The 20,619-nt window shown below is 44.3% G+C and overlaps 1 protein-coding gene across 3 annotated transcripts in view; it reads right to left on the bottom strand.

Annotated features, from left to right (window-relative positions):
- Positions 1–6,431: 6,431 nt before the first annotated feature.
- Positions 6,432–20,619, bottom strand: part of EPN2 (epsin 2) — a 45,852-nt gene continuing 31,664 nt past the window's right edge. The window contains exons 4-9 of one of the 3 annotated variants that reach the window (XM_009286466.2): positions 19,483–19,575; positions 19,061–19,217; positions 15,507–15,680; positions 13,768–13,860; positions 12,605–12,820; positions 10,638–11,001 (exon numbers count right to left, since the gene is read on the bottom strand). In XM_009286466.2, the coding sequence (XP_009284741.1) occupies positions 10,664–11,001; positions 12,605–12,820; positions 13,768–13,860; positions 15,507–15,680; positions 19,061–19,217; positions 19,483–19,575 (1,071 nt within the window). In that variant the 3' untranslated portion in view covers positions 10,638–10,663. Of the gene's footprint in view, positions 11,002–12,604; positions 12,821–13,767; positions 13,861–15,506; positions 15,681–19,060; positions 19,218–19,482; positions 19,576–20,619 lie in introns of all 3 variants that reach the window. The other 2 variants (XM_009286468.2, XM_009286467.2) reach the window with 2 other exon arrangements.

Below are 20,619 nucleotides of genomic sequence, written 5' to 3'. Positions count from 1 at the left end.
GAAGGTTTAAGTTCAGCAAAGCCATGCAATTCTACTGAGCAAAGTTTACAGAGAAAAAGCAAAAATTCCATTGGTAAATGGAAGCTTGGATTTCCCTCAAGCATGCTGTAAGCCCAGGAAAAATCGTTCCAAGAGCTTCCACCACTGCGATCTGTTTCAGTTGAATCTTGTGACCTTCTAAATGCATCACGGTGAAATATTGCTTTTAGGTTTGTTTGGGGTTGGGTTGGGTTTTTTTTTGGGGGGGGAGGGTCTTTTTTGACTCCTCAGTGTCTCGAGCACGTTTGTTAAGAACCTCACATACCTGCTTCAAGGCCTTAACGTGTTTAGCTCGTGAGCGCTTCACTGCGGGAGCTTTTCGGTCTGACACAGTTTGCTCCTTGCACAAGGGCACGTGTGGGGGTGATGTTTTCAGTAAGCGTTTCCCGAGTTCAATGCCGTTCCTTTGTTCCGAGAGGCAACTGTTGATAACTCTCATAAACACGCTCTTCTCCCAGAGGCAGGCTTGCTGCTGCCTTTATAATTTTCTGGAAAACCGTCTCTGGTTTAAGTCTTTGGTACTCAGGCGTGGCAGAGCGTTTGCAGCTGTTTCACCCCGGAGAGAATCTCTGCTCTCATGACGGAGGAGTAAAGACAGACGCGACACCGTGCTGCCGAGAGCGGGTGACATTAATAAGGAAGGGATTTATGACCCGTAAGCGTTCGTTGCAGTTAGTGTTAAAGGTTAAAAGAACCCATGCTTTAAGAACAGCCAAAACCCAGAAAAACCCAGCTTTGCTATAGCGGAGGCTCAAAGTCATTTCCTTTCGCCCACTCTCCAGGCAGCTGTAACCACCCTGCTCGTTTACTAGTTAATCATTCTCCCTTTTATTCAAAACTGGACTGAAGTTCCCAAGCCCTTGTAGCACAGATGGCAGTGCGAGGCTGTCAGCTGGCGCTGCAGCTCCTGTTCCGTTACGCTTAAGTCTCTCCCAGACAGTGAAATTGGCCATTAACCTCCTGATTCAAGACGGGCAGGAAAAAACAACCAAAAAAAAAACCCAAAAAAAATCTTTATTCAGAACATGCGTCCTGACACAGGATGAGGCTTCAAGGCCATCAAAAACAGAGCGAGACCCTTGGAGGCGAGTGAAGCCTGTGAGGTAGCTGAGGACGTTGCAGAAGCCCCCTCCTCTGCTCACGCCCTCTGGAGGGGCTTCGGAGGGAGCTGCCCAGCAGGACCCTGCTCATTTCATGGGAGGGTTTTCCTGCCGTCACCGTGGAAGCCACCCTGGGAGGGAGACAGCCAAGGACACGGACTGAACAGCAGCTTGGGAATCAAACCCTCCAGAAAAAGGAAAATCATTTGGATAGCCTTTAGCCTTTATTTGCAGCCCTTTCTACCAAAACTAGAAACAGCAGCATCTGCTCCTGCCCTCTCGTGGCAGTTTTCAACCTTTAGGAAGATGTTGGAGGTTGCCAGTAACAATTAGCTAACAAGACAGCATGAAGGACATCCAAGTTTTTCCTGTTCCTACACGGAAAATTGCTCAGTGCAATGGTGCCGGCTGCCCTGCCGCTGCCCCGTGCCCTGAAAGCATGGGGCAAACACCTCCCAGCGCCATGAGCCACCCGAGCTGCCTCGCAGGGAGCGGGACCGAGCCAGAAATCCGTGCATCAGTGAGCACTTGAGAAACTGTCTTTGTCCTGAGGCTAGCAAGGCTCTTTTACAACAGCAGTATTGCAGCAGCTAGAAGTTATCTCCATCTGAAAATGAGAGTCTTACAGATGGATTAAAGCTGACAGCAACTGCTCCCCAGCAGCAGTGTCGGTTTAGGACCAGGAGCCTCCTGTGAAATACTCCAAAGGAAAAAAAAAAAAACCACCAAACCAAAAACCAGTAAAACACAAAACCACAGAAGCAAAGAAGAGCCAGATTTGAAGAAAATTGGAGCTGCAGCTCCAACTCTACCCGGGCTCGTCACCGGCAGCGTTTCAGCCCATCGCAAACCAGCCCCAGGATGTCCCGTTTGTGCCAAGGTCACCGGAGCATCATGCCGGGGGAGACGGGAGGGCTAAGCACCCTGGATCCACAGTCCCGGACATGGGTCCGTGGGGTGACAGGAGGACAGGACGGCCGGGGTGGGACATGGGGGTTACACAGAATGAACAGCATCAGCGGTGACAGAGCTAGGCTTGCACCCGCAGCTGCAGTGTGGAGCCTGTGTCTGCGACTGGCCAGGCACCGCCAGCGTCCAAGAGCACCGGCAAGAACCACCTTCCTCTGGGCCTTTTCCCTTTAGTCTGGCAGTGCCAGCGGACGGCACCGAGCAGCAGCTGGACGAGTGGGTGGCTGCGGCAGAGCCCACGCAGGACATCTCCAGGGGTGCCCCTCGAACACGCTCAAGGAACTGAGCCCCCCACGAGAGCACCATGAACCACCCCTCCTGCACCCACCACCCAGCCCAGCTGGAGATCCAAGGTCCAGGCACACAAACCTGTGCCAGCAGCACGTCTGGAGCAGCCACCACCAGCAATTTTGGAACGTCTTCCAGGCCATGCAAACCCCAAGCAGGAACACGGCAAAGACCTGAGCAAAGACTGCCCGGCCCGCACCCCCACAGGGGATGCTCAGTGCTTGTTCCCTCTCCTCCTCTCACCGTTCAACCACAGGGTGCACTCTGCAGAGGGGAGCCCCGAGGCTTCTCCCACCAGCTGGGGAGTCCCCTGGGAAGCAAACATGGGCGAGCTCAAACCCCGAGAGCTGAGGCGAGCTGAGGCGCTCAAGGGTGTTTGCAAACCCAGAAACAACCTCCACAGGAATAAAAAAAAACCCAAGACAAGACTGCAGCTCCCGCCAGCCTGCAGAGAGCACCCAGCACCCTCCGCTGCGGCGTAACAGAGGCTGCGGAGCACAACGACAGCGGGTTACGAGGGGTAGGCTTGAGACAACAGATTTCCAGTGCCTGACCATCTTCAGGGCACAAATCCTGTTAGAAACCATCCTTTGGCCACCGAAACCAGGCCTGAGCCCCCAGGGGGGAGGCTGCAGAGACACGAGGGTGCAACGCAACCCGCTTTCACGGCAGGGCGCAAGTGATTCAGTCTCTCGTCCTTCAGAGGGAAGATCAGCAGAAGCATCTAACTGCTGTAGGCTTCTATTTTTATACCTCTATTCAGGCCAAGATATTTAAGTACCCAAATTCACCTCGGAGAATATCACTACATTTAGTGCCAGACTTGCTAATGAAGACATTAAAAAAGCAAAAAAAAAACCACCAAAAAAACCCCACCGCCGTCACCCAGCACAACCCCAGCCAGCCCACGGTCTCCTAGGCCGTGTGTGCTGTTACACCAAGGCAGGACTGGTTCCCTTCAGCTTGGTTAAACCACCGACTTCCATTCCCTGGCCAAAAAGCCCTTCGAGAAGAACACGGACCCCATTGTCTGATTTTCACAGGTTCCACGTTCCCACCCCGGTGGGGCACAAGGAAGGTGTCTGATGATTTTCCGTCTTAGAAATTACTAAAGGTGGTTCGGCCGCAGCGCTATGGGGAATCCCGCGTGGGTTAGCGATAGCATGGCTGGTGGGACAAGTCCACGCCGAGTCAGCACCCCGCGGGGGCCGTTCAGGCCTCCCCTCCCTCTGCTCCAGCAGCCAGGCACAAAGTCCTCCTCCAGCCCCTGCCTAATTCAGCTGTGCAGCGTGATCCCACAGGCCGTCACGGAGGCCGGGAGAGCAAGCGGTTTCACAAAGGGGTTATCAGGCAGCTGTATCGGTGACTACTAAACGCAGTGTCTTTGCTCCAGGAAGGTCTCTGCTGCCAGCAACGGGACCCTGGGCTGGATCGAGCTCTGATCTGATCTACAGCAGCTCCAGCGTGCAGTGTTTAAACAGGGCTTAAAACCATGATGCCGTACCTGCTGGTGAGGCTCTCCCAGAACACATTTAAGCTTTCGAACTGCAAAGCTGGCAGCACTGATGTCCCGGTGAGAATTCATGTCAGGCAGCAGCAGGCAGGGAGCTGAGAAGACAAACTCCACCTTTACTACTGCTTTATTCCGGCCATTTGAAACGTCATCGATTTTCTTTCACCTGAGAACGGGAGCGCAGTTGCTCGACTAGTGGCACAAGCGTTGAGAACAGATCAGGTAAAGTGTTCAGGCTGCTTTTTTTAAGTGTTTGCTGAACAGCCACAGATGATTTTTTTAGTACCTGCTCCCTCCACCCTCCGCATTTCATCCGCGTCTAGCGGCACACGTCGCCTGCATCCCTCCGCACAAGGCTGTGTTACGAGTACCTGTGCTCTGCACGCAGCAGCTGTCTGGTGGCCAGGAAGATGTCCAGGTGCCTTAGAAGTATTTTGCACTTCAACAGCATTTTCGACCAGAGTTTCAATGCACGTCACAGCTAACGGTTCTGCTGGTCACCAGTTTACTTACGAATAAAGTTTGCCCCACCCCACGTTAAACAGCCACTGGGGAAAGGATAGATTTTCCCCTAATCTCTTCGGAGAGATATTTACCAAATATCCGAGGGTCCCACTACTCAATCCAGGACTGGTACAGCTCCGGGCTGCCCCTGGTGAAGCCAGAGGATTTGCTATCTCCTCCCAAGGTATCTCCCCGCTCCCCAGTTCATAATCTACTATTTCAACCCCTGCAAACCTCTGGGCTGTGTTACGCTGGTAGGATGCCAGTCCCCTACTGATCACCAGACTGCTGCCGATTAACCACCCTAACGGGTAACTGGCAGGGATGTCTGAAGCACCAGAGGGAGCTTCCACTCATTGAAACCCCCAGTCTTCAACAATTACAGGGTACAATCGATTTGACAGCAAAACACGACGAGACAGGATCGCTACCACCGTGTACAACACTGGCTCTTCACTGTTTATAATCCCGAGCTCCCAAACTTCTGTCCTTACGAAATCGGTGTTCATTTGGGTCCCAACTCACGATACAGGGAGGAGTTTACCTGGAAGGCAGACGGCAGCTAGCTTTAAAAAGGCGGAAGTTTTTAACGTGAGGGGCTGTATAAGTCATGTGGGTTCTCTGAAACGTAGATTGCAGGCAGTTGCAGGAGTCTTGCCGGCCAAAGCCATAGCGCGGGCTGGCCCAAACCATTTTCTCACAGTTCGATGAAAACGAGCGGAAGAGCAGAGTTGTTGCACCACTCGGCCCAGCACAAACAAGAGGTAACGGCAATGTACGTATTCAGCAAAAATACTTTGGCAACACCGGTGCGGATGAGGGCATGCCTCTAGATAACACTTTATCCAGATAGCCCTTTTCCTCCGCAGAAGCAGGCAAATACCACCTCACTTCACAGAAGAGGAAGAGGAAACCCGGGGACAGGGGGAGAGCGGCTTGCCCAAGGTCAGAGGAAGGCTCAGCCGCAGCCAGATCTCTCTCACAACAGGCTTTATCAGCTCAGGCTCCCTCCAGCACCCCTTCAGCTTGCAAGTCTGCAGTATTCTGCTCCTTTCAGGAGCGTTACAGAGTCATCACAAAAGTTTCCACTTCGAGCCCTTCCTAAATCTTTCCTGTAGCGAGCACCTTTATTTTAAAATGTGCCATTTCAAGAGGCCGGAGTAGAACAGCGAAGAAGTACTGATCACAGAAAAAGAGAGACCGGCCAGAGGAGCAATACGCACACGTGCCCAGAAGAGCCCTCCTGCACGGGAGCAGAAAGCACCCTTCTGTAAAAATGAGAGGTACAAAGAGCAGCAGGTATCTGGGCTGCCACCCCTGGCAAAGGAGGGGTTTCTGTTTTCCTTTGCGGCCCAAACACAGAAGCAAAACGAACCAAAAGACCTGACCGGAGGCGGCCTCGTTCTCCAGGGAAACCGGGGCATTGCCGGGGCAGTGGGTTTGCACGACACGCCCAGCCAGCTCTGTACCACAGATCTGAAACCGAAACAGATGCTTTCCCCCGCCCCGCCGCCTTTCCAATAGTCGGGTCTCCACCACCACCGCAGTTTCAGCATTAAGAAATTAAGTATTTGATTAGAGATCAGTCTGATTGGCAGCAAACCGTAACTACAGGAAACCTGGATGGGCTCTGGAGAGGTAGCTCTTGAAATAGCCTGCTAATGAAGTACCCTTCAACTCAAACCATCCAGAATTAGAAGCTGAAATCACTTCCCAGCCGGAGGCAGGCTCGCTGCTACCCCATCTGCAAGGCCACTTGATCACGGGGCAGAGCCAATGCTGTGGGAAGGGCGAGACTGAACTACCGCACAGATGGGAAGCGAGGACTCCCAAAGTCAGTTTTGTCACGGTTCCCCAACCCTTATTCCACGAGCGATGGCTTTAAAAGCCACGTCTCCCCCAGGCTTCTGTCGTGACATAAATACGGAAGCCTCCACCGAGGCAGTACTTGATCGTCCCTCCAAAAGTGCTCTTTGAAGGGTAGTGTGGTTTAAAGAAGCAATTCAGTCACCTGCAACACAAGTCTTCATTTTTATTGAGTTAGTAAGGTCTCAACTGATTCCGATTTAAGTGATCTATAAGAAACCCTCCTTTCTCACAGTAAGAGCAGGCCTGCCCCAGGGAAGTGATGAATGCATCGAAGAAATCACATTGACAATGTACAAGAAGCATTACTCTCAATAACGGTTAGATTTCTCCTAGCACCGAGGAGTTTTAGCACAAACCTTAAATCACCTCAAGCGATCCATCAACTTTCTTGTAAACGAAATCAAGCATGGCAGCGACAGGTTTCTTTTTTTTTGAACGGGATTATAAACACTACGCAGAGTCTTGAAAAAGCAACACGGCTGGAATATAAGCAATACAGTTTTAATTCTGACCAGTCACCTACAAACCCCTTGTCTTTCCACTGTTCTGATGGCATTATTAAATATCACATTTGTGACATCGCTCGGGAAAAATGACACAAAGATACAGACATTATGATACAATAGTACAAATGATAAATTATTTATACAGTAAATAATGTCAATAGTCAGCACAAATTCATAAAAAGCAGCCGGCTCCCAGTATTATGAAAACAAGTTTGGTAAATATTTAAATTGTAACACTTGTAAAGGAAGTGAGTCTTGTGAGATTCTGCTGTGAAAAATAAACCATATATTTCTCCACAATTTGTGCAATATTAATACATACAGTACACATTAGAAACTGTAACAGCAAAAGGGAAGATGGATAACAATAGTCGTCTTAGCTACGGGACTTCAAAAAGACTGTAAACACCACAACCCACCATGGTTTTCCTTCCCTGTCCCCTCAATGTAGTTTAGTTTCTATATAGTATAAAACTGAATAAATAACTGAGCTTATTTTGGGTTTAAAATTATGCCAAGATTTTTTTTTTATTTTTTTTTTTACAAAATATTTAACACTTTATCTTTGGTCAATTTGACCAGTAAGGCTATTTTGGGATACTAACATTTTAAAAATCAAAAGCACTTTTAATATTTGCAAGTGAGAAAAGAAGGGGAAGCGGGAAATGCATTTGGAGAAATACGCCAGAGCAGATGCGATCGGATACGCACACGTCCTCCGTGCAAAAAGAAGCGGGAGGGCGGGGAGGGAGGAGGAATTATTCTGGAGAGCAGTTAAAATTATCGCAAAAAGAGATTTACCATTCTGGACACAACTGAAGCTTCACCTGGCTAGGACAGCAACCACCGTTCAGCGTCACCGCTACAGCACCCCACGCCTGCAGGGCACCTGAGACACGGGCACGGCTCCAGCCCAGGAACCGAGCGGATTTACCAAACCGGCTGCTTACCCTCTTCAACCCGGCTCCTGCCGCAAGCCCCGGCTCAGGCTGGGAACCTCGGCACGGTTAGTCCTTAGCCTAATGCTTTACAGCACCACAGTCTGGGCCGATGGCTCTTCAGAGTGCCTTGTCATGGTTTATTGTGCGATATAGGTCTATATATATATATAAAAAAAAAATGTAAAAGTAACACAGCTCTTACAGAAGTGGCTTGGTAAAAGCAACAATTTGCCATTCAGCAGTTTCATTAAGCTAGGGCTTCCTACCAGACCAACAGCCCATCTCTATCAATTCACGGTGACAGATCATGACTCTCAACTGTAGATGACTTCATCATCTTAAATGCTCACTATCAACCCCATCTTGCCTCCAGAAACAGTTACCTAGTGTTTAACGAGAGGATGCGGTTAGAACTTTCTGGCTGAATAGACAATGCCCCATCTAACTGTTGCAAATGCATTCAGGTGACAGACTAAGGGAAAAACATCAAGTGACCTCAATCCCACTGTGGATAAAATTAAATTGGAAAAATAATGAAGGATAAATCTTGCCACAGATCAATTGGAAAGCACTCAAAACCCCCCCCCCCCCCCCCCCATCTGCAAGAATCGCACCCTTCCTGGTCTACACTTTTCAGTAACTTCAACAACAACAAAAAAGTAAAGTATTTTTCCTTATTCTGAAAGGCAACATGAATGGTTTTTTGTTTGTTTTTTTTTTTTTAAAGACATACTGGGTGTGGACAGTAATTCTCTTTCCTCCTATGTAAAAACAAGAGCAGATGAATATTCTGAATCCTACTTGCAAATTCAATAGTATTCAAGAGGATAGAACAATCTGCATAGAAACATCCACACATTTAGCATTCCGTATACTAATAGAGCTACACTGACCTACACAGCTAAGATCTGTGATTGTACCCTAGATTTGATAGTCTCTCAGCCTCCCCTACCCACCCAAAGATACAACCCAGTCCCTTCCACGTTAGCCAGCCCCTCCTTCCTGCGGCACGCGACCCTAGACTGGCACAGTCCCAACTACAGCATCATTACACCAGAACACACAACTCTGGCAATTTCTTTCAGCTTCTTTGTTTGTTTGCTTGTTCCCCCAACCCCCCCAACCCCCTTCTAATTAGGGAAAGGCCACCAAGATGCATCAGTTCATTCACAGAGATGCCCTCAAGGCAGTAGCAAGCACTGGGACATCCCTTTCCACGCGCTCTGCGGACGTTTGCGTCGTTGCTTGTGAAAGCAGAGCTCAGAAACGTTGCCATCTTTGAGAAGGCCAGGTTTCCACCAGAAACACTGGCTGAAACCTGAGCGCGGTTTAGTGCCGGTGAGTCCAGACATGCAAGTTAAAATGTACAGTTCAGCTTACAATTAATAGTTGTAAATGGAACCGGTTATTAATATGGGGTGCACCTTTCATTAAGAAAAATTAGTCAATGAAATTAATGAGTCGTGTTTGCACATTAGAACTTTTAACATCTCAAGTATTACAAGAAAAACCAGCCTCTCTTCCAATCTTCATAAAGGCTAAACGTCTGTCCATTTTGGTAATCGGGAAACGGGAACAAATCAAGGGGAAGGCGACTTTAGTGTTTTTTCTTTTTAATGTAGTCTTAAATCACGTTATGCTGAAATCTAATTCATCTAAAAATAATTAGTCACGAGAATTTGTTTTGATTTGCATTATGAATACTTCATTTAAAAGTAAATATTTTATTGTTAATCTTCCCTTTTAAACTCTCTTTACAGAAACGAAGAGCTAAAACCATAAATAAGAGGGCATTAAAACCATAAAAATGACATTTGCCAATATCTTAATTTTTCAGCCAGACTTGATAAATCTATCAAAACCAGACAGTTAAATAAGAACCACATTATAAAAATTAGCAAAAAAAGGACTATTAGGTAACTCTGCAAACTCAAATATGAAACTGTACTAAACAAAATATGTGCAAAAGTATACAAGAGTAACTGCATATAGCAAGGTTAAGCCTGAATTAGTTTTAAAGCTTGCCCCGGTGAAACTGAATTCAAAGTTGTCCCACTGTATTTCTTTTTTCTTTCAACTCACATTGTAAGTCAAATAAAAACAAAATACACATGATAACTTCCAAACGAAGCTGGTACTGGACAAGCACAGAGCAGGACACTCACTCAGCACGAGTGCAGCATGCCACTCACAGAGAGTTCCTCAGGAGTCCTTAGAGAGTAGTGTACAAATTCAACACTGCATAAAACAGCACACGTTATACTTGACAACTTGAGAATGTTCTTGGGCTTTTTGTCTGTTTTTTGTTTTGTTTTTTTTTTCCTTTTGAGACAAGCTTGCTTTCTCGGTCAAACCTCTGATAAGAAAGCAGTGCGATTTTGCGTTGCAATGTTTAATGCATAAAAACCAGCCACCTGGGCCCTCCGAATCGTTCTCTTCTAAGAGTAAGGACTATGGGTGAACCAACAGTCTAGAACTGTGTATAGTTATGTGCAAAACATTCACTAGCACTCTGAATCTCAGGTCTATCATATGGGCATAGGAAGTGACAGATGCAGGTAAATAGTAATTTCAGGATCCAGCACATCATCTGACATCTACAAAATAGCCAACGGAGTTTAAAATGGCAGGTTCTCCCTAGAAAGTGTATTGAAATGATTAACAAAGTAACAAAATGGGCAGAATCTAACTTTGGTGAAAAGTCTGAACATTTCACATAATGCTCAACAAGCCAAAGTAAGGTACCATCTGTAGCAAAGACTAGATTTAGATTAACTGGTAAGTAGAGACAACTCTTCAAAGATCATAACTGTAAACTGCAAATCTACTTCCAAGTCTCTTACACACCGTTCAGTCCACACAGGCCACGTTCATTTTGCTGTAAAGACTTCAGCCTGGAAACACTATGAAAAGAAAGTTCCTTTAATTGGGTCTTTATAGGAGAAAAGGGTTAGTTGTATTTGTAGACTGGGATGCTGACGGCGGGATCCCTGTACTGTGAAGAGGTTGGGTCATTGATCCTGCAATGCTCACGTTCAGCCCCTGGCCCATCCTTGTTATAGATGCCACAGTGCCCATAGCTGGTATCGGTGCCATTCCCACAGGCACTGGGGCCATGGAAGACAGAGGTATTGGCTCCATGCTTATCGGTGGCACAGCACTGAAAGAAGGGCTGGTTCCCATCACAGGACTCGCTCTCATCTGATTTAGAGTGAGTGGCTGAGGCTGATTCACTTGGAAGGGGTTGATTGGAGTTGGTGCTGTAGCGGCGCCTAGTTTTGAGAGAAGGGGGAAGAGGGAAAGAGATCGCACCTCCATAAACATGAGGAGATTGTCTTTTCTGGCAAAGAACGCACCTTCTGCACATCCCCACATGCTCCCAACCCCAAAACACCCTGCCGAGAAAGCTGTGTGGATGCCATTCAGCAAACCGGGGCTGCACTGGTGCACAAGTACAGGCTGTTGCCCTGAACCTACCAATGCCACAAGACATCCCTTTGCTGACCAACAGCTTCCACTTCTGATAGTAGTCACTGGAGAGACAGATTCTAAATTTGGTTACCTGGAACACGCTTAACCACCACATCCAGATCACCGTGGTGTTTTTTTTTAAATGCTACTTAAAATTTGCCTTACAGAAGAGAACTAATTGCAGGCTCTCTGTACTCCTTTACTGCAATCTGGCTACTGCAGATTTGTGCATTTGCTTCAAGATCTCATCCAGTCAACTCCATTTAGAAGCTGTACATGTTTCTGGCACTGAGTTTTGACAGGAATTCATAAAGTAAACCAGTTGTTTCCGAATTACAGCGGTGCTAGAAAAAGCAGAGAATAACTTTCCCAGCGTTTGAGGTTCTTTGGACTGCTGCCAACACTACAAATTCCTTTTACCGTATATGTATAGCGTTATTTGGATGGCCCAGTGACCCCTTATAAACTTTTTGTAGTAACCGGTAATGGCAGATACACAGACTTCCTCTTGCTGAACACTGCCAAGGCTGTTCAGAATTACTGGTTTTTTTCCTACCCAAGGAGTTTAATAAACCGACATTTTTTTCCATTGGAAGAGCGAAGAAAATAAATACTGAAATAGTACTTTAAAGTATTTCACCATACTAGCATCACACAGAAATTTCAGTGCATATGAATAGCTTTTAAAAAATATACACATCTTCCACGTGTTTAGTGTCACCATCTAAGTCTGCTGTAAGTAAAGGCTCACTTCTAACCGGGGCCAGTTTACAGGAGAACTGCAACAGCTTATTTTTTTCAAAATACGCTGAGGGTGTGTTTTGATCAAAACTGGTTTATCATGCTAGCCTAAAGACAGCCTAACCAGCAACCCACTAAATTATACTGCAGAGTTTGCTATCTGGAACCTCAGGTTGCAGTCAGAGATGCTATTGTGCCTGCTGTAGTGCAAGCAAAAGGGCAATTCCTACCTGCTTCCATAAGAACATACTACCTGTTACCTCCCCAAGGGATTCTCTGGTGGCACACGTTCACATCTTACTTGTTCTGACAATCAATCAGCTTTAGCTCAGCCATTTTTAATAACCCAAAGCCGCCTTCTAATACAGATCATTTTGAGAGAGCAAGGGCAAAAGTGGAAGAGAAACTGCTTAAGCAAAGCTCAGCCAGCAGATCAGCTGCAGACGCAAGAGTAGAAACTCTGCGCTTTCAGGGTCCGGCAGTATGCCTTGAAACCATGATGCCTCACCCTCCTGCTCTCAGTCATGATCTGTTGGCTGAAGTAATCATGAAAAACAAGCCCAAACCAGCTTACATTAAATCAAATAGGACTGAGTTATGCAGAGTTTTCCTATAGGAACGGAAAGCTAAAATAGAAAACTGAAGGAACATGCAGAAACAGACCTGGTGCCAAGAATGGATTCAGTGAAGTAACAGGTTGTGGCGGCTTAGACACCAGTGAATCCAGGTTCACCAAGGCAGCATTGGGGCCCAAAAAAGACTCAGGGGTTTTCCGAGCTGCACTTTGTTTGCCTGATGGCATGCTTGAGTGCTGGGAATCAAAGAGATCAGGGCTTGTGGTACCGCTATGCTGAGATGGCAAAGTGGAACCTGATTCAGCTGAAACAACACAAAAAGAAAAACAAAACTTATCTCATTAATCTACATAGTCAAGCAAAGAAAACCCTGAGGTCTCTGACAGCAGAAATGTTTTAAAATCTACTGTCTGTATTAGTCAGATTTAAACGTTTCAGTATGTTACACCCTTACAGCATGCAAGCAGATAAATGTTCTTTAGAAGAGTATGAAGCAGCTACAGTTAAAGAGTTGCAGTGCTCTACTGAAGGCGCTACCTGATTTGCCCTGATGAATATTCTCACAGCTATGCTGCAACAGATGGGACTAACAGTCTCCAAGGAAAAGATATTCAAAAGCCCTGGCTTCTGCCCTTGCACTACATCACTGCTGCACCCTTCCTAGCTAGATTCCACCCAGGTTTTCTCTTTTGTGTTAAAGCAGCCTAGCCCAGCTTTGAATTAGTCACCATTCTTTCAGGCAGAACCATCCCGAAAGTACATACTATCAAAGCACTTACACGTTAAGGACTGGCAGTTTTTATTTTAGTGACTAATGACCAAATAAAAAAAATCAATTAAAGCATTCATAGAAGTGTATTTTCTCATCTTCCTACTATTGTTACACACTAGAATTTACACGTTTTAGAAATTCAGTCAACATTGTTCTGTTTGACTCTCTGAGCACGAGCCATAATCCAAACACGTTGGATACTGTAAATTTAGAAGTCAAACAAATTTCTGGGTCAATGCAGTGAAAGGTTACAAAGTGAAATTCTATGGCTTACAGTGCAAAAGGCCCATTCCCCGTAAGTTCATGCACAGGCCAAAATGTTAACAACAAGCTTTTACTGCTGCATTGTCACCAGCTTTAATCTTTATATTCGTGAAAGTCAATTTTTTTTTTTTTTTCCTCTAAAATTTAAGAATAGAGACATTTGTTGCCGAGACTAATCACCCAAACTGTCCACGTGCTAAGAATTTGATTCATACCTGGCTTTTTGGAAGTTCGAAGTGTGTCAAATTCAGAAAAATCATCTTTAACTGTACCATTCAAATTACTGAAGAGGTCAAAAGATGTACTTCCTGTTCAAAACAACAAGACAGCCCTGTCATTAACAGATCTTCGGTTGCATCACACACCTGATCCTACCGAAAGCAATTTCTAACCCATTCACATTACCAATAAGCCACTCTGTCAGGTTCCAGGGCAGCAGTTCAGATCAGCTTGAGTGCTCCTACTCTCACCCAGCACCAGGGAGAAGGATAACATCAGAGAACTGTCCTTTCTTACAGTATTAGCCAACTAATTCAGAGCAATGTGCTTTTAAATCACAATGTAAGGCACACCTTAGCACGCTGGGTTTTTATTGAGTGTCTGCACTAGAGAGAGGTATAGGCAGGTATATATTGCTGCGGAAGAAGAGAACAGCAATGAATTTACAGCCTAAACTATAAAGTGTGTTAATCAGCCCTCAAGTAAAATACACTTCTGAATACAGTTCCAAAGACAAATGCAGCATTGCTACAACTTAAGTGATGACTTGACTTACGCTTCTGAAGTTAAAAAGGAGGAGGAATGCAACAGAAAAGGTTATCTACGCCATGTAGAGATGGTAAGGCCCTGTTAGCTGAAGCACCAGAACTTGCCCATAGTTTGCAACCAATGAAAACATAACATTTTCAAAATGAGGACGCACCCTTACCTCAAAATGGAGGAAGAAAAACCACACCCAAATGAACAGCAATCACACTCCTGAAAAGCTTTAGTTTGCTTTGGTGGTTTTTTTTTTTTTTATTATTAGTTGAAATGTTTTTCTAATTTAGTTTTAACCTTCAACACATTTCAAGCAAATGAAGGTACGGACTTAGTTCCATAAAGAGCGCAAAAAGACAAAAACCCGAGAAAACGAGTGAAGACTGTGTACAACAACAATACTTCTTATCAAGAACAAAGACCCACCATAGTTAAAGAATCATTCTCATAATGATCCAGTTATTGCCCTTTGCCCAGTGAAAAGCTGATTAGACAACTTTTTGCAGTACTCTCAGATTCCTTGGTTTATGATGTACTGCGATGAATGACTAGCACAAAATGCATTTAGGATGCATTTAGCCACGGTGCCAACGGGAAAATACCAGGTATTAAGATTCATCAAGGTTGCATTAGTTACAGAGCACGAACAGACAATTACATCAGCGCCTTCTGCATCTTGCTACACAAGGGCTTAGGGATAGCTTTCACACCCTCTGAAGTAACAAACCTTCATTTGCACCTCTAAAAGTCTCCTCAGAGCATGGAGCTGCTCAACCTTGTCAATCTACATCTGAAGAGACATCCATCTGCATAGCTATTTATCATGATGAAAGGTAAAATTACAGCATCATTCATTTCCAGAAATTAAGTCCTTGTCTAATTAAAGATAAAACCCATTTAAAAACCCAACAGCAGGAGCAGTCCTAAGTGCTCAGCATGCATCCACACATACCAATAAAAGAATGTAGAAGGGACAGAGCACAAAGAAGCAACACGAATTCAGAGCTCTAAGTCAGAATAATTACATTTGAAGTTCCTTTCACTGCTAGCTATTACAACTCACATTTATTTTTACAGACAAGTTCTGTGAATTGTCCAGCACATAGCTTCTTTTAACCAAGCAATGCAAGAAAATAATTCAGATTTCACCTTCATTACTCAAATAATACAGATATGGGATGAGACAGTTTCTCACCAGAAGTAGAGAGAGGTTTGTTTGCAGGTGCTGGTCCCCAGGGATCCACAGAAGATTTTGCTGCAGTAGAAGATGGCTGAGCAGGAGCCCAAGGGTCAACATTTTTGGACAGAGACTGAGCTGTGGATCCTGCTGGTGCTGCCCAAGGGTCAACGGAAGCAGCTGGTTTGGCACCTGCAAAAAGAGCCAGCAGGAACACAAGTCAGTAGAGTTCCACTTTGGAAAGCTTTCCTTGGAGATTAATCTCTCTTATGAGCCATTACTGCCAATTAATAATAAACATAAATAGGTGAAGCAGTTCACCATTAGGAATACTGATAAGTCTCAGCATCTGTGGCATACATACTGAACAACAAGCCCAAGTAAATTCTGTGCAACACAGATGAATAAAACAAATCTCCCACTTGAAACTGAATAAAAAAAATCTGCAGTTCCAACAAGAAAATAAACTTCCTTTTGTTACAGACATTGCCACCACAACAGACAACATCTGACTGAAGGTGACCTAAATCACAGGGTATTTATGAACCCATGGGAAAGAAGGTTTCTAAAAAGCCTATATGTAAAAGGTATGAAATATAGAACATTAAGACTTGGACAAAGAAAGGAAATCTGTAAGATTCAAAGGGAACAGTTTTCAAACTCTTTTTACCATACTGTTGTTTTATAAAAATATAATCAGCTTCCCTGAGCTAGTTCTGCTTTTTTTATTCCCATTTGTAAGCACTCCTCCTGACGCAGATCTAAACTCTCCACTGATACCCCTTCCTATATTTTTTTTTTTTAAACCCAATGCCTGTACATTCAGGATTCCCATTTTTATTGGAAGATGCTGACAACTCTTCATTCCTACAAATTCAGATCATCAAACTGCTTGTACACCAAGAGGTTGTGCACAAAGTTAGGGCTTCCTAGTGTAAAACGACAAATTAAGGCAGCAAAGGGAGAAGGAAAGAGGAGGAAACTTGCCTCACTACATACAATTTCCTGCCAGTTTTTTCTTCTTCCTCCCCAACCTACTAATTTATTGCTTTTCAGCTTAGGTGACCTCTTCTTTCTCCTACCATTAAATGGAACGATTTTGGCTTATCAAACCCCAGGACCACTGAAGCAAATCACATTTCAGATTTGCAGTGGGCCAGGTCTGTGTTGGAAGGTATCACTCTTGCTTTGTTCCTATGTCGTCCATCCCCGCTGCCCCTCCCCGGCCATCAGAGTGCAGGAACGGGAACCTAGTACTTTAAATGCATATCCGGTACAACTCTATGGTGATTAATTACCTTCAAGTCAGATAGTACACACAAACACATTTCCTCTTCCCAATGAAACTTCTCAACCAGTCACGGTTTAATTACTGAATGAGAACAACTGTATAATCCAAGAGGAGGACAGAATTACCCATGTGGTACACAGCTATTATCTTTAACCAGCACGTGGGCTTCAAGTTACAGCTGAATATTGTTTTGTTTTTTAAAACTACATACAAACTCCCTTGACATCACAATATTCTTGAAAACCAACTCAGTGCTACACACAGTGGCACAAATTCCAATTTGCAGTGTTGGTCTTTGTTTCGTCAACAGGCAGCATGGTCTTGCTACAGCTTCGGACCAGGAAATGCTAAAATTCTCCAAATAAGTCTAACTGTTCTCACACCGGTGCTTACATTTCCTTTATCTACCCTTAGTGCTGAGTTACAAGCAATGCCACACAAGAAATGCTAATGACAGCACTTCCCATAAATGGAAGCTTTCAAAAATGTCTTCTCCTTCATAAAGAGCGCGCACAAAATTAGAGCACTTGGGAAGATACCTTCCCATAGCTTCCATTATCTCTACTGAAATGCCAAAGCACACGCAGAATTTGAGAAATACAGTTTAATGAGTCACTTTTATTAGCAGTCAAATTCATAAATCTTACATCTTCAAGAATACCCTTGGGAGCCAAGTAACCAGCAAGCTGGAAACAAGGGGTTGTTCTACGGCATTAAGAAAGTTGGGAGCCACCGAGAAGAAATGCTACAGCTGCAACTGATGCAAGGAAAATCTTGCCAGAGGATGATATATCGAGCACAAGATTTGAAGAAGGTGGATCCTGTTTGGTTTTTAACCACGGAAAAATACACTGAACAGCCTTAGGGCCCAGAACTTGGGACTTTTTCTGATTTCATGCTTGCAGTTTATCACCAAAAAAGAAACAGATTACACTTAGAACAATGAACTGTAGTTGGCCCAGCAGCTATGTAGGTGCCTCTAATGCCACCACGAGGAGGAAAAAAAATGCATTTCATTATTAAACTTCAAAATTTTCATCAAGAATCTCGATGGTGGTGCACTGAATGCCAATACAAATTCCTTTGAAGCACTTTATAGCAGAGGTCATAGAATCACCAGCCTGAAGCAAAACTGACAGAACTAAGCTGTTAGTCTTCAGGAAAAAGCTTCCATTTGCACAGAAACCCCCTCCCCTCAAAATCTAATGCCACCACGAGGAGGAAAAAAAATGCATTTCATTATTAAACTTCAAAATTTTCATCAAGAATCTCGATGGTGGTGCACTGAATGCCAATACAAATTCCTTTGAAGCACTTTATAGCAGAGGTCATAGAATCACCAGCCTGAAGCAAAACTGACAGAACTAAGCTGTTAGTCTTCAGGAAAAAGCTTCCATTTGCACAGAAACCCCCTGCCCCCTCAAAAAAGAAAAAAAATCCAAAGCAAACAAAAAATAGATCCAGCTCCAATTCCACAGATGTAGCAAGTTTAACACATACTGTGAGGAACCATCAACTTTCTTATGCAAAGGAGTAACTCCCCAGACAGACTTTGGCTAACCTAGAAAACAGCACACTACACAGGCAGCAAGACACACACACGAAAACAAACAAGCAAAGAAGTGGACTTAACTGCTCTTTAAGATGTGAAGCACTGGATCTTTCACTTCAGAAACAGATTCCATGAATTTAGCATCAAAAGCTTATGAAACACGGTGAATATTTAAAATGGTAACCTCAATTTTTTTGTTTACTATGAAAATCTCTATTTAAACAATTTAATCCATTTGGCCTGATGGTATACACATCCCATTTCACATTTCACTAGGAGCAGTTAAAGACATGATAATTCAAATCTATGGCCTTCCTAACCATAGCACCCTGCCTAAGTACTATATTAAATACCGGCAAGAGTCTAAACCCATGACACTAGGCACAACTAGCAGTCAAAGCATGAGCATCCCCCCAGTCTGAAACAAGTTGGTTTTGCTGTACAAAGATGACAGAAGCTTCACTCTTCTCCTCTTCCTTAAGATTCAAAACGCACACACAAAAACCCAGCTGCTTAAAAAGCAGCAACAGAGTCCAACTTCCATTTGTTTCTGCTTGGAAATGAGTTAGGGGAACGTTAGTTCTAGAGTACGGGAAGCAATCAAAATGGACTAATATACTGTCGTTATCAAGCATGACACTGTATGTTGAGAAACTTCAAAAAGCTCAAAGTTTTTGCTTTTTAGCAAAAACTTTTAAATAAGCATTCCTTCTGGCAGTTTATTCTTACCAAATGATTGCCATGGGTCAGAGGCAGTGGCTGCAACTGTGGATCCTCCCCAGGGATCAGTTTGGTTTGCAACAGCAGGAGGTCCCCAAGGTTCTGTTTTCTGCGGGGCCGGTGCCGACGAGGGCAGGGCATCCATTAGGTCCAACAAAGTGGTATGCTGAGGGCAGGAATAATCTGAGCTTTAATCAAGAGCATTACCAATCTGAAGTACAAACCCATGAGAGTGAAGAAGCAATTTTTTTTTTTCCTTTTACACACCTGCATTGACTAGTAGTTTGAAATTTAACCCGCATGGAAGAAGCTTTAAGATATACAACAAAGCAATCCCAAAAGCATAAAAGAGCTCAGTATTAAGCTATTTTGTGTTACTGTATTTCAGCTTTTGGCAGCATAACCGGGAATTTCTTAGTCGAAGGCACTACCTCCTTCTTTTTGGGAATTTTAATTGTGTCTCTGCGACTCTCCTCCAGAGCCATCTGTAATCTCAGATCATCTCCGCGTCTGAGGCGCTCCTCCTGCAAAGGAAATCAACACTGTTGATATAGACCATTAGCCTAGACTGTGCTGCTTGCTCCCTCCAGGTGTCTAGCCCCCTTGGCAGGACACTGCCAGGGAAGGCCTGGGCAGTACTCCCTGCCACCCTAGGAGTGATGTGCACCACAGGCACGCGCAGTGGGATTGCCAGGATTATTTGCTGTAACTTGTACATAACACAAGTGAGGAAAAAAAAAATTTCTTGTGATTCTTGCCTCAAACAGAGGTCAGGAGCACCCTGACCCTGTAATACCAGTACAACAGTGTGATCATAACATCCATTTCACTGACTGAAATTTACCCTCATGTTGTTTTACTCCTAACGGGAAAGGTATAAATGAAACGTTCTTTCCAAAAATTCAGTTACAATGCTAGAAACACCACAGAAATGAAAGACAAAGTAAATATCCCATCTTTACATTATTGTAATGTTTTTGAACATTCAAATCACCACTGAAGGACACAGTGATTTAAACTTTACTTTTCCTGGCTTTTGTCAGCTTCCCTCCACAACTGATGCAACTGTTATAGAGAATGCTAAGTGAATCAATCTAGCCAATTCCATGCATATTTTGTAGGTTTTTAACATCTGTAAACTGCCATGTTTGTGGTACGTTCAACTACTTTAAATATCTTTGCTTGCATCACGTCTTTCAGAAGTTGACTAATTCCCCAGCTGGTATTTCCCTTGCAATGTTTTAAGCTATTTCAACTGATAGATTTTGATTTTTATTTTCTTTAACTTCATTGCTCAATAATGACAAAGTTTACTGGGTGATAGCTTCCCTTTCCAAGCACAGAGATACCAATGTCTAACATACAGCAGTAAGCTAAAATTGTCACAGGAAGCCTCTAAAATATTACAGACACTCAGCAGGCTGATTTGAATTTTCACTCATAGCTGAGATTCAACAACTTTGTTATATGTTAATATGCAGTAAACTTTATCCACAATTACAGAATTTACTCCAAAGTCAGAATGAACCTCCTAAGAATTACCACAGTAACATAACCTGTGTGATAGA

Source organism: Aptenodytes forsteri, unplaced genomic scaffold (assembly GCF_000699145.1).
Source record: "Aptenodytes forsteri isolate BGI_AS27 unplaced genomic scaffold, ASM69914v1 Scaffold55, whole genome shotgun sequence".
In the NCBI taxonomy this organism is placed as follows: domain Eukaryota; kingdom Metazoa; phylum Chordata; class Aves; order Sphenisciformes; family Spheniscidae; genus Aptenodytes; species Aptenodytes forsteri.
This window is presented reverse-complemented; position numbering and strand designations above follow the sequence as displayed.